At 26.1% G+C, this 15,010-nt stretch overlaps 1 protein-coding gene across 4 annotated transcripts in view; it reads right to left on the bottom strand.

Annotated features, from left to right (window-relative positions):
- The window catches only part of LOC145276916 (peregrin-like), a 334,772-nt gene that overhangs the window by 26,422 nt on the left and 293,340 nt on the right, over positions 1-15,010 (bottom strand). For all 4 annotated transcript variants that reach the window (XM_080128682.1, XM_080128599.1, XM_080128512.1 and 1 more), the window contains one exon: positions 4,760-4,882. In XM_080128682.1, coding sequence (XP_079984808.1) covers positions 4,760-4,882 — 123 coding nt within the window. The remainder of the gene's footprint in view (positions 1-4,759; positions 4,883-15,010) is intronic.

Genomic DNA, 15,010 nt, shown 5'->3' on the forward strand with positions numbered 1-15,010 from the left:
CTTTAAATTTAAATCAATGTATTCAAACGATCCTTCAAGTTTTACCATATCTTTTTGTTTATTAAATTGTTAGGTGAAAGTACAGAATAGTTACAATACACCCGTCAGCCAGGTAACCTAAATGCATAAGTACCAAATTCGGAATTAATTACTAATTCTTTGCTTACCCCTCCTCTCCGATCCCTTTTCCAGCTTCAGCTTAGTGTCTAATCGATAATAATTTTATTACAATACTTTTTTTAAAAGTACACGCGAATTCATTTCAAAATTATTCAAAATTTTATAAATAAAGCACAATTGTTTGTATTTAATTTGTTTGTTTTTAAATTATTTGTTTGTATACATTTTTTTTGTATCTTATCGTTTGTTTTCATTTTTAAAATTATTTATCGTTTGATTTCACTTTTAAAATTATTTATCATTGGTGTTTAATGGTTTTTATAAATCTTTGTTTCCTAACTTTAAATATTCAGTTTTATCAGTATTAAATTGTGTATTGCTTTAAAATTAGTTCATTTTACATAGATAGTATTTATATTATCAATCCTCATCTCTAAAGTTCCAAAAAATAACATTCAACCCATGTGATTTTTCTCTAAATTAAATTTAAAAAATATTTCTCCACTAGTAACTTTTATTGTTTGTATTTAAATTATTTCTTTGATTTCAATTTTTTGTATTTTATCGTTTGTTTTCATTCTTAAAATTATTTATCGATGGTTTTCACTTTTAAAATTATTCATCGTTGGTGTTTAATATGTTTTTTAATTGTTTGTTTCCTAAATTCATAATTCAGTTTTATCAGTATTAAATTGTATATTGCTTTGAAATTACTTAATTTTACGTAGATATTTATATTTTAAATTGAATAAAGTTCAGTTTCAGTATTAATAGAACCGTGTTCCTTTTTCTTTTAAAAAATGTTTTATTGCTCTTTTTCAAATGACCCTCATATAGTACTGACAGTCTGATAAATTTTACCTACATTGCCTGAAGGCATTTTTCAGTTAACAGGCCGCCTTCTTACTCTTGGTAGCTGTGGTCATACTTCCGTATATAGGAATTCCTTAGAACAATCTGCACAGGTTGAGGAGCAGACTTCTAATTTTTATGTTCCCAGGTCTAATAATCTTAAAGTAGTTCAGAAATATACAATCAACAATGCAAATATTTTGTTACAAAGTCTGTTCTCACTTTTAATCTGTACTCCTGATTGGTTCAAAAGTCAGGGTTCAATTGTAGATTAAAAATCCATCAATGCCACATCAAGAAAGAGTAGAATGCACATGTTGTTGCTATAGACGATTCTTATAGTACAGTAGTTTCTAATTAGTCTGGATTTGGAGAAAACTTAAAAGGAGACTAGATAGATGAACAGACAACTTTTGTCATATATATATTACACACGCACTAAAGTTTAATTTTACTTTGGATCTTCAATTCAGTTTGTTAGAGAATATGATTTTCATCTTTAAGAAACTTTTCATAGCAACAAGCAATGCTAACACATTTTCACTCCAAATAAATCCTGCAATTTACTATTCTACAATGGAATCGCCTTGAAGTGCATGATTAAATATTACAGGATGGATAATTAGATTAAAGAAGCTTATAACGGGGACACGGACACACACACACACACACAATTAACTGATGTTTTCTTTTCCTTTTTCAAATTTATTTTCTGCTCATTTTTCTCATCCAACACTGATTTTACTGGCGCACCTCCCATATAAGTACCACCAAAAATTGTACCCCCAAACTGGTAAATGCGTCTATTTCTCCCTCTAAAATAGCTAGCTAACTGATGTTCAAAATTAAACAACAATTTTTTAAAGACAAATTTGATCATTACCTGGGTAAGTTAGCAACAAAACATCTTGATGATGGCATTCAGTCACTACAAAAATGCATTAAAACCTACAACACCTGCAAAGGTCACAGGTGAACTGCATACGATCATATTGTAGTATCACAACAGATTCTATCTTATAGCTTAACAGTTTCGACACTGATGAAATGGCAAGAAGTATCGCACAAAGAAACATATGCAAGGATGTCGGGTCGGCATCGGCAATGCTTAGCTGGATAAAATGCCCAACAAAGAAACACCCATACGGACACCTTCCTTCTCTTCTAACAGAGAGATGTATTTGATTTGCTGGTCACTCTTACAAAAAAAAAAAAACGTGAAAGACACCATTCTATAGAATAGCATTAGAATACCTCATAATATTACATTCATTGAGGAAAATCATGATATTTATATTAAAGAAAATAAAGTAAAATTTTATCTGAGGGAAACCATTTGATCATCTTCGTAAATTAAAAAAAAATGTTTCAATGATATCTAACTACATAATATTTAATATTACGACTGCGTTTTACTTGTCACCATGCACACTAGACAAGAAAAATAAAAGGCAAAGGATGAGTGAGAATTAATATGGAGGAGGCAAGTAAGATGTAATAAAAGATGTGTGGAGAGAAATGGCAGAAGAGTGTGAGAAAAGAGGTGTAGAGTGGAAGGAGGATGAGAGGGAGAAAAAATAGAGAAAAAGAGGATGAGAGAAAAAAGGGTTAGAGAAAGGGAAAGGAAATGAAAGGAGAAACGAAGGGATGGAATAAGATAGGGAAGGAGAAAATGAATGGGGAGAAATATAAAAGAGGCAGGTAAGAGGGGGAGAAATGGGATAAGGGAAAGGAATAGAAGGAGAGAGAACCTGAAAGTATCCTGTATCTCTACAAAGCCACCATTCACCCATGTATGGAGTACTACTATCACATTTGGGCTGGGGCATCTGCTACTACTAGTCTCTCACTCCTGGTCCTCAACTGTCATCTAAACTTCAGCCTTTGTTCCATCGACAAAATGTTGCATCCCTCTGCCTGTTCTACAAGTACTTTAATGGTGAATGCTCTGACGAACTACAAGCACTTGTGCCCCTCAACGTGAATACCCCCAACAAACTCGACAAGCAGCTAAATCCCACCCCTATACAGTAGAGATCCCTAGGTGTAAGAAAGCCTTCTACTCCAATAATCTCTTCCCCAGAACTGCTAGACTTTGGAACTCCCTTCCAGGATTCTGCTTTCCTAACTGTACTGACATGCAGAAGTTCAAGTGCAATGTGAACAGACTTCTTTCTACTCATCTCCATTCATAATACTCCTGCAACTTATGTTCCCGGTGGTAGCCCCTACTTCAAAGTGGCATTGTACCTTGTTTGGGGTGAAAATTGAAGATGAAAAATAAAAAAGGAGTGAGAAGAAAAAGAGTATGATGATCACGATAAAGAAACAATTAGAGCAAACTGGAAGGTGAATTGGCTAAAGTGTTATTAGAATTATAAATATTATTGAAGATAATAATCCAAAAGAAACAAATCCAGATAAAAGTAAATATATATTTAGAATCAAAATATACATCAGTTGTTCCTGGTCTTGTAAATAGGAACACATATTTTGTAGATGGAGTACAATGAAGGTTTATCTAGTTCATGGCAATTCAAGGCCACAGAATGATATCTGTTATGAATGATTCATTTATACACAAGTTAATATATAACAGAAAACCGGGGGGGGGGGGTACATTTCCCAATAGTATTAATGTACAAATAACCAGTATTATAGATAAGTGAGGATTTGAACTTTGATTACTGAATTCTATAGTATCTGGCAGCATCTATTACATCAAGCAAGTCTCTTGTCTACATAACAGGAAAACTCACTAGCAGATGGTCTTGATTGAAAGAACAGCTAACACAAGAAATAATAGGAGTTTCGAGAGTAAGAAGAACATGTAGAAAACAGGAATCGTTGCAGATGGTGAATATGAAAATGGCACGGATCATGTCCAAACACAATGTGCAGATCGACTCAGAACATGCTGGTGGTTTGAATTTAAAATAAATATTAACATTATCAACATGAATCTAAGTCATGCAGAAAAAGAAATATAATTTTGCTTTTTCCTTCTTCTGTCAAGTTTTTGGAGTGTTCCCACATAATTGCTTAAAAAAAAAATAAATAAATAAAGAACGTAATCTTATAATTTTTGTCTATTTCATACTGAAAGTATCAACTGAAAGGTTGGAACTTTATATTTGCTTTTAAATTTGTTAAATTCTCTTGAAATGAGGTTTTTTTTTTTTTTTTTGTTTAAAAAGAATGTTAATTTATTCTGAAAAAATAAAAAAACATGGTTGTTACCAAGAAAAAAAAACCCTCAAATGCATTTGTTAATGAAACAAAAGTATTCTACCTGGCCCTACATGCATCATGAATTGTTTCAAGTATGGTGTCAAGCAAAGCAAAACAAATGAAGCCGAGAGAAGAAAAAAACACAGATAAAGCGAGAGAAATGAAGAAAGTGAAATAAAATGGAGTCAAATGACAAAAAAACAAAAACAAATGTAAAGCCCTAGCAATTTGGCAGAAATCAGTCTTTGTTTTAAAAGAAATATGAATCACTTTTTCTGAATTCAATAGAAAAACAATTCTGCTTTTTTGATTTACAATAAAGTGGAAGTCTCAAATCCCTGGTCACTAGAAATGTGTTAACTGCAATGATTTTTATTAATGAAAATGAATAAAGTTGAACTGAAGTTGATTTATAAGTGACACAAAAGATTTTTTAAAAAAATGTATTTTCTTACCATTAATACTTCTGATTAAAAAGTTCATACAATATTTGTTTTGCAAGTCAAAAGAAAAACATGAGTAAAACGAAGATATAAGAAAAGGGACTAATACTTACACGTCTCCACACCCGGCATGGGTTCGTCATTTTCACTGGCATATAAATTCCTCTGTAGTGCTAATTTCCGACGTACCTGAATGATTTCCTTTTTGATTTTTTTAGCTAATTTAGAGCGTTTGCCTGAAAAGAAATTAAAAAACTTGTCAAGTGTGTGAAATCATTAAAATTTCAGTAAAGTTAAGCAACAAAAGAAATCATACACACTTATCGACATGAATCTAAGTCATGCAGAAAAAGAAATATATTAAGGTGGAAACAAGGTAAAAATTTACGAAATGCATACACACTTAATCTATTTTTATTTGCCCAAAATAATTATTATGTAGATAGTATGTTTTATCAAAAAGTCAATCTGATCCAAATCTTAAATAACCAACTAACATGGTAAGTGTCCCTTTCTATCTGGAAAGTTTTTCACTTGATATACCTTTTGTCATTCACATTAAAACCAATGAAGAAATTTTTTTTTTTTTTTTTTACACAAGCTCAGTTACTTGCTATCATCCAGGTTCTAATTTCAACAAATTATTGCCAAAAAAAAAAAAAATTATAAAAATAATATTAAAACTACAATCTTCTTAATATTGTAATTTAAAATGTTTAAGTTTGTTTTGGAGAAACCTTCAGAGTAAAAATGATTATGTCTTGGGTGAGGTTTGAACTCATAACCTCTATCTGCACCCTTGCCTTCTTTAGAGGTGGTGAGTCCAAGTGCTTCCACTGCATTGACTGGGCTTTGGTCTCTGGATCATAGTGATGGACCCAGGTTTCATCCTGTGTAATCAGTCTTTTGAAAAACTTTGACTCATCTTCTTGGCACATCTCCAAATTCATCCTCGAGCACTCGCCGCGTTCTCGCTTCTGGAATGGTGTGAGCAACCTGAGAATCCATCTGGCAGACACCTTATGCATATGCAAATGGTCATGAATGATAGTTTCCACAGACCCTGTACTAATCTTGAAATCTTGGGCTATTTAGCGAATAGTAATACACCGATCTTCCAAAATGGCAGCCTCAACTTGATGGACAGATGACTCATAAATGGCAGAAAGATTTCCACAGACTTCTGGCCATGTTTGAATTCACGAGGCCAGCATTTTACAAGGTCATATGATGGGGCATTATCACCATAAGTTTCTTTCATTTCATCAAAAGTCTCTTGTGGTGTGAGTCCTTTCAAATATAAAAACCGGATCACTGCTCGGGCTCCATTTCACACCTGACTCAGTTCAAACACCTGTAAAACAGAAACCACAACTATTTCAGAGTTGTAATTTGCCACATAACCCGTAGAGATATAAAATGCACATGCAAAATTTCAGCTAGATCAGACAACTGGAAGTGGGTCAGGGGCATTATGAACAAAATTAAGTATTATAGTGGTATTTAAATATAGCTTTATTGAGAACAGGCATTTTCCTGCCTCCTCACCAAAGGAGAGCTTAATCTGGGTGTAGCCATTGAATGCCTGTATTACTCCACTCAGAGAAAAAACAAAAATAAATCAAAGAAAATTTTTCATATAGATTTTGGATTTTTGTAAAAGATGGAAATTCCCATAGTTAACCAGAACTTATGCATTTTGGGGCCAGTCCAATTTTCAATTTTGTAAATCCTCTCTATCTGGCCCCAAATATACCCCTATTTTCTGAGATGCAACCATAAATCATACTCTACATGAATCCTTGATGTAGCTTTCACAGTACCAGGATACAAGGAATCCTAATAAGCAACAACTATATATTCACCAGTTGATGGTAATTTTTGTCATTTCAATTCTGTTGTGTTTACTGAAAATTCAACTATGTAAATAAAATATATAAGAAAAAAATATATGTTTATAAATATATAAGAAAAATATATATATTTATAAATATATAAGAAAAATATATATATTTATAAGAAATAAAACAGTATTTTTTTTTTTACCGTGTTTCTACCTCAACATTTAAAATTATTACTAATATAGGTTTTAGGGTATGCTAAAAACGAATATCACATTTAAATTTTCTGCAAATAAGTAGTTTTCCAGATATTAAGCAATGTCATTTCTCATGTTATCGCTGGTGACCATCTTAGTATGCACGAGCACGCAAACGTAACCTCCAGAAACTATGCGCAAACACATGTACCAAGATGGCCACCAGCAATAACATAAGAAATGACATTGCTTAATATACGGAAAGCTACTCATTTGTGGAAAATTTAAATGCAATATTCGTTTTCAGCATACTCGAAAACCTTAAAAGATAGTCATTTTAAAAAAAAATATTAAGGTGGAAACATGGTAAAAATTTACAAAATGCATCACAATGAAATTCTTTATCGAACCGCCTAATTATTCTTCTTCTTATTATTATTTACATATCCTCAGTTAAAAAAAAAAATGAGTTTCTTTTACAGATTCGAAAAAATGGTCTTGACAATGAGTTAAAAATAAATTCAAGTTTCACAATATATTTTATTTAATTGTTAGGTGAAAGTACAGAATAGTTAATACCCTTCCTTCTCCAGGTTAAGAATGGGTTTCTAAATAATGTTATTATTTCAGCATGGTAGCATAAGTACCTTTTATTTGTTATATATTTGTTTGTTTTTTCTGTAGTTTTATTTTACCACTAAAAAACTAACGTATGTACTTAGTATATTTTGATGTTTTTAACGCTTTTAGTGCATGTGTACTAAAAGCGTTAAAAACAACAAAATAGTATTGTTTGGAAATCAAATTTGAAAAACTTGATAATTTTTTTAAATTGCAAACTCCAAATAAAAAATGAAACTTTTTTCTGCTTTCGTTTTGAAAGCAGAAAAAACAGTTTTCTATCTTTAAGAGAATACAAACTCGTTAATACGCTGACAGCGATAGTTAGCGAAAAGCAAGCCATTCCTCTTTAAGCGGATTTGAATTTCTACAAAAGATAACATTTTAAAGAAATTTCCGCACAATTAATAATTATTAAATATTTACATATTATACATGAAATTCTGAAACTATTATCTTTATGAAAATGGATCATATATACAGATTTATCTTACAAATTTTGAAATATTCTCCGTCAACTTTGCTCGGTTGTAACTTTGCTTACTGTGGCCGTAAAAATATAAATCAAAGACCAATAGAGATCGACTTCTTTGTTTATATAGTATGTAAAATTTCAGCCATATCCAATGAAATTTAAATCCACGCACATGTATTCAAACGTAACGTATAAAAAGTAAACATTGAAAAAACAGTTTCCCATTTTTTTTTTTTTTTTTTTTTTTCATTTCTAACTTGGAGCATAAAAACATTGAACACATAAAAGAAAAATAAATTAACATCATTGGAATACTTATTTTATTCTCTTTCCATTAATATAATTCTTTTAAAAATTGAAAAGCAAATAAAAAAGATATGCCTTGTTGAAGCACATTAGGTATGTAATATTGCCAATGTCCACGAAAAATACAGCATACACTTGTAATGCTAAGTACACACCAAATTTTCAGATGAAATAATATTAGGAAGTATTACTTTTCATATTTTAATTAAGAGAATCAGTTCTGTAAGTCCAATATAAATTACTCCACCATACCATCACTTGATTGTTTTTTTTACTGGTATTCATTGAAGCAATTTGTTTAAACATCTTTTCAAAATTCTGAATAGATGTGAGATCATGTTATGTCAAAATTACAAAAAAGGGTAAGCAATCTTTTTTTGATAATCTGAGGATTTAGCGTTCAATACTATTACGATTTCCAATAAAATATTTCAATACTATTACGATTTCCAATAAATTATTTACATACTATTATGGTTTCCAATAAATTATTTCAATACTATTACGATTTCCAATAAAATATTTCCATACTATTACGATTTCCAATAAAATATTTCAATACTATTACGATTTCCAATAAATTATTTCAATACTATTACGATTTCCAATAAATTATTTCAAAACTATTATGGTTTCCAATACATTATTTCAATACTATTACGATTTCCAATAAAATATTTCAATACTATTACGATTTCCAATAAAATATTTCAATACTAATATGGTTTCCAATAAATTATTTCAATACTATTATGGTTTCCAATAAATTATTTCAATACTAATATGGTTTCCAATAAATTATTTCAATACTAATACGATTTCCAATAAAATATTTCAATACTAATATGGTTTCCAATAAATTATTTCAATACTAATATGGTTACCAATAAATTATTTCAATACTAATACGATTTCCAATAAATTATTTTAATACTAATACGATTTCCAATAAATTATTTCAATACTAATATGGTTTCCAATAAATTATTTCAATACTAATATGGTTTCCAATAAATTATTTCAATACTAATATGGTTTCCAATAAATTATTTCAATACTAATATGGTTTCCAATAAATTATTTCAATACTAATATGGTTTCCAATAAATTATTTCAATACTAATATGGTTTCCAATAAATTATTTCAATACTAATATGGTTTCCAATAAATTATTTCAATACTAATATCGTTTCCAATAAATTATTTCAATACTAATATGGTTTCCAATAAATTATTTCAATACTAATATGGTTTCCAATAAATTATTTCAATACTATTACGATTTCCAATAAAATATTTCAATACTATTACGATTTCCAATAAATTATTTCAATACTATTACGATTTCCAATAAATTATTTCAATACTATTACGATTTCCAATAAAATATTTCAATACTATTACGATTTCCAATAAAATATTTCAATACTAATACGATTTCCAATAAATTATTTCAATACTAATATGGTTTCCAATAAATTATTTCAATACTAATATGGTTTCCAATAAATTATTTCAATACTAATATGGTTTCCAATAAATTATTTCAATACTAATATGGTTTCCAATAAATTATTTCAATACTAATACGGTTTCCAATAAAATATTTCAATACTAATATGGTTTCCAATAAATTATTTCAATACTAATATGGTTTCCAATAAATTATTTCAATACTAATATGGTTACCAATAAATTATTTCAATACTAATACGATTTCCAATAAATTATTTCAATACTATTATGGTTTCCAATAAATTATTTCAATACAAATATGGTTTCCAATAAATTATTTCAATACTATTATGGTTTCCAATAAATTATTTCAATACTAATATGGTTTCCAATAAATTATTTCAATACTAATATGGTTTCCAATAAATTATTTCAATACTAATACGGTTTCCAATAAATTATTTCAATACTAATATGGTTTCCAATAAATTATTTCAATACTATTATGGTTTCCAATAAAATATTTCAATACTATTACGATTTCCAATAAATTATTTCAATACTATTACGATTTCCAATAAATTATTTCAATACTATTACGATTTCCAATAGAATATTTCAATACTATTACGATTTCCAATAAAATATTTCAATACTAATACGATTTCCAATAAATTATTTCAATACTAATATGGTTTCCAATAAATTATTTCAATACTAATATGGTTTCCAATAAAATATTTCAATACTAATATGGTTTCCAATAAATTATTTCAATACTAATATGGTTTCCAATAAATTATTTCAATACTATTATGCTTTCCAATAAATTATTTCAATACAAATATGGCTTCCAATACATTATTTCAATACTAATATGGTTTCCAATAAATTATTTCAATAATAATATGGTTTCCAATAAATTATTTCAATACTATTATGCTTTCCAATACATTATTTCAATACTAATATGGTTTCCAATAAAATATTTCAATACTAATATGAATTAATAATTTCAATACTAATATAAATTATTTCAATACTAATATGGTTTCCAATATATTATTTCAATACTAATATGGTTTCCAATAAATTATTTCAATACTAATATGGTTTCCAATAAATTATTTCAATACTATTATGGTTTCCAATAAATTATTTCAATACTAATATGGCTTCCAATACATTATTTCAATACTAATATGGTTTCCAATAAATTATTTCAATACTAATATGGTTTCCAATAAATTATTTCAATACTATTATGATTTCCAATAAATTATTTCAATACGATTAGGTTTCCAATACAATATTTCAATACTAATACGGTTTCAAATAAATTATTTCAATACTATTATGGTTTCCAATAAATTATTTCAATACTAATACGGTTTCCAATAAATTCTTTCAATACTAATATGGTTTCCAATAAATTATTTCAATACTAATATGGTTTCCAATAAATTATTTCAATACTATTGTGGTTTCCAATAAATTATTTCAATACTAATATGGTTTCCAATAAATTATTTCAATACTAATATGATTTCCAATAAATTATTTCAATACTAATATGGTTTCCAATAAATTATTTCAATACTATTATGATTTTCAATAAATTATTTCAATACTAATATAGTTTCCAATAAATTATTGCAATACTAATATGGTTTCCAATAACTTATTTCAATACTATTGTGGTTTCTAATAAATTATTTCAATACTAATATGATTTCCAATACATTATTTCAATACAAATATGGTTTCCAATAAATTATTTCAATACAAATATGGTTTCCAATAAATTATTTCAATACTAATATGGTTTCCAATAAATTATTTCAATACTATTGTGGTTTCCAATAAATCATTTCAATACTAATATGGTTTCCAATAAATTATTTCAATACTATTATGATTTCCAATAAATTATTTCAATACTATTGTGATTTTCAATAAATTATTTCAATACTATTGTGATTTTCAATAAATTATTTCAATACCATGGTGATTTTCAATAAATTATTTCAATACTATTATTGTTTCCAATAAATTATTTCAATACTAATATGGTTTCCAATTAATTATTTCAATACTAATATGGTTTCCAATAAATTATTTCAATACTAATATGATTTCCAATAAATTATTTCAATACTAATATGGTTTCCAATAAATTATTTCAATACTAATATGGTTTCCAATAAATTATTTCAATACTAATATGGTTTCCAATAAATTATTTGAATACTAATATGATTTCCAATAAATTATTTCAATACGATTATGATTTCCAATAAAATATTTCAATACTATTATGATTTCCAATAAATTATTTCAATACTAATATGGTTTCCAATAAATTATTTCAATACTAATATGGTTTCCAATACATTATTTCAATACTATTGTGGTTTCCAATAAATTATTTCAATACTAATATGGTTTCCAATAAATTATTTCAATACTATTGTGGTTTCCAATAAAATATTTCAATACTAATATGATTTCCAATAAATTATTTCAAGACTAATATGGTTTTAAATAAATTATTTCAATACCAACAAGATTTCCATTAAATTATTTCAATACTATTGTGGTTTTCAATAAATTATTTTAATACTATTATTGCTTCCAATAAATTATTTCAATACTAATATGGTTTCCAATAAATTATTTCAATACTAATATGGTTTCCAATAAATTATTTCAATACTATTGTGGTTTCCAATAAATTATTTCAATACTAATATGTTTCCAATAAATTATTTCAATACTAATATGATTTCCAATAAATTATTTCAATACTAATATGGTTTCCAATAAATTATTGCAATACTAATATGGTTTCCAATAACTTATTTCAATACTATTGTGGTTTCTAAAAAAATATTACAATACTAATATGATTTCCAATACATTATTTCAATACAAATATGGTTTCCAATAAATTATTTCAATACAAATATGGTTTCCAATAAATTATTTCAATACTAATACGGTTTCCAATTATTTCAATACTATTGTGGTTTCCAATAAATTATTTCAATACTAATATGGTTTCCAATAAATTATTTCAATACTATTATTATTTCCAATAAATTATTTCAATACTATTGTGATTTTCAATAAATTATTTCAATACTATTGTGATTTTCAATAAATTATTTCAATACCATTGTTGTGTCCAATAAATTATTTCAATACTATTATTGTTTCCAATAAATTATTTCAATACTAATATGGTTTCCAATAAATTATTTCAATACTATTATTGTTTTCAATAAATTATTTCAATACTATTATTGTTTCCAATAAATTATTTCAATACTATTGTGGTTTCCAATAAATTATTTCAATACTATTATTGTTTCCAATAAATTATTTCAATACTATTATTGTTTCCAATAAATTATTTCAATACTATTATTGTTTCCAATAAATTATTTCAATACTATTATTGTTTCCAATAAATTATTTCAATACTATTATTGTTTCCAATAAATTATTTCAATACTATTATTGTTTCCAATAAATTATTTCAATACTATTATGGTTTCCAATAAATTATTTCAATACTATTATTGTTTCCAATAAATTATTTCAATACTATTATTGTTTCCAATAAATTATTTCAATACTATTATTGTTTCCAATAAATTATTTCAATACTATTATTGTTTCCAATAAATTATTTCAATACTATTATTGTTTCCAATAAATTATTTCAATACTATTATTGTTTCCAATAAATTATTTCAATACTATTATTGTTTCCAATAAATTATTTCAATACTATTATTGTTTCCAATAAATTATTTCAATACTATTATTGTTTCCAATAAATTATTTCAATACTATTATTGTTTCCAATAAATTATTTCAATACTATTATTGTTTCCAATAAATTATTTCAATACTATTATTGTTTCCAATAAATTATTTCAATACTATTATTGTTTCCAATAAATTATTTCAATACTAATATGGTTTCCAATTAATTATTTCAATACTAATATGGTTTCCAATAAATTATTTCAATACTAATATGGTTTCCAATACATTATTTCAACACTATTATGGTTTCCAATAAAATATTTCAATACTAATATGGTTTCCAATAAATTATTTCAAAACTATTGTGGTTTCCAATAAATTATTTCAATACTATTCTGGTTTCCAATAAATTATTTCAATACTATTATTGTTTCCAATAAATTATTTCAATACTATTATTGTTTTCAATAAATTATTTCAATACTATTATTGTTTCCAATAAATTATTTCAATACTATTATTGTTTCCAATAAATTATTTCAATACTAATATGGTTTCCAATTAATTATTTCAATACTAATATGGTTTCCAATAAATTATTTCAATACTAATATGGTTTCCAATACATTATTTCAACACTATTATGGTTTCCAATAAAATATTTCAATACTAATATGGTTTCCAATAAATTATTTCAAAACTATTGTGGTTTCCAATAAATTATTTCAATACTATTCTGGTTTCCAATAAATTATTTCAATAATATTGTGATTTCCAATAAATTATTTCAATACTATTGTGGTTTCCAATCAATTATTTCAATACTATTGTGGTTTCCAATAAATTATTTCAATACTATTATGGTTTCCAATAAATTATTTCAATACGATTATGGTTTCCAATAAATTATTTCAATACTATTGTGGTTTCCAATAAATTATTTCAATACTATTGTGGTTTCCAATAAATTATTTCAATACTATTGTGGTTTCCAATAAATTATTTCAATACTATTGTGGTTTCCAATAAATTATTTCAATACTATTGTGATTTCCGATAAATTATTGTAATACTATTGTGGTTTCCAATGAATTATTTCAATACTATTGTGATTTCCAATAAATTATTTCAATACCAAAATGATTTCCAATAAATTATTTCAATACCATTGTGGTTTCCAATCAATTATTTCAATACCATTGTGGTTTCCAATAAATTATTTCAATACTAATATGATTTCCAATAAATTATTTCAATACTAATATGATTTCCAATAAATTATTTCAATACTAATATGGTTTCTAATAAATTATTTCAATACTATTATGGTTTCCAATAAATTATTTCAATACTATTATGGTTTCCAATAAAATATTTCAATACTAATATGGTTTCCAATAAATTATTTCAATACTATTGTGGTTTCCAATGAATTATTTCAATACTAATATGATTTCCAATAAATTATTTCAATACCATTGTGGTTTCCAATAAACTATTTCAATACCATTGTGGTTTCCAATAAATTATTTCAATACCATTGTGGTGTCCAATAAATTATTTCAATACTAATATGATTTCCAATAAATTATTTCAATACTAATATGATTTCCAATAAATTATTTAAAAACTAATATGATTTCCAATAAATTATTTCAATACCATTGTGGTTTCCAATAAACTATTTCAAT

Source organism: Euprymna scolopes, chromosome 1 (genome assembly GCF_053919585.1).
Source record: "Euprymna scolopes isolate OS-2025 chromosome 1, ASM5391958v1, whole genome shotgun sequence".
Classification (NCBI taxonomy): Eukaryota; Metazoa; Mollusca; class Cephalopoda; order Sepiida; family Sepiolidae; genus Euprymna; species Euprymna scolopes.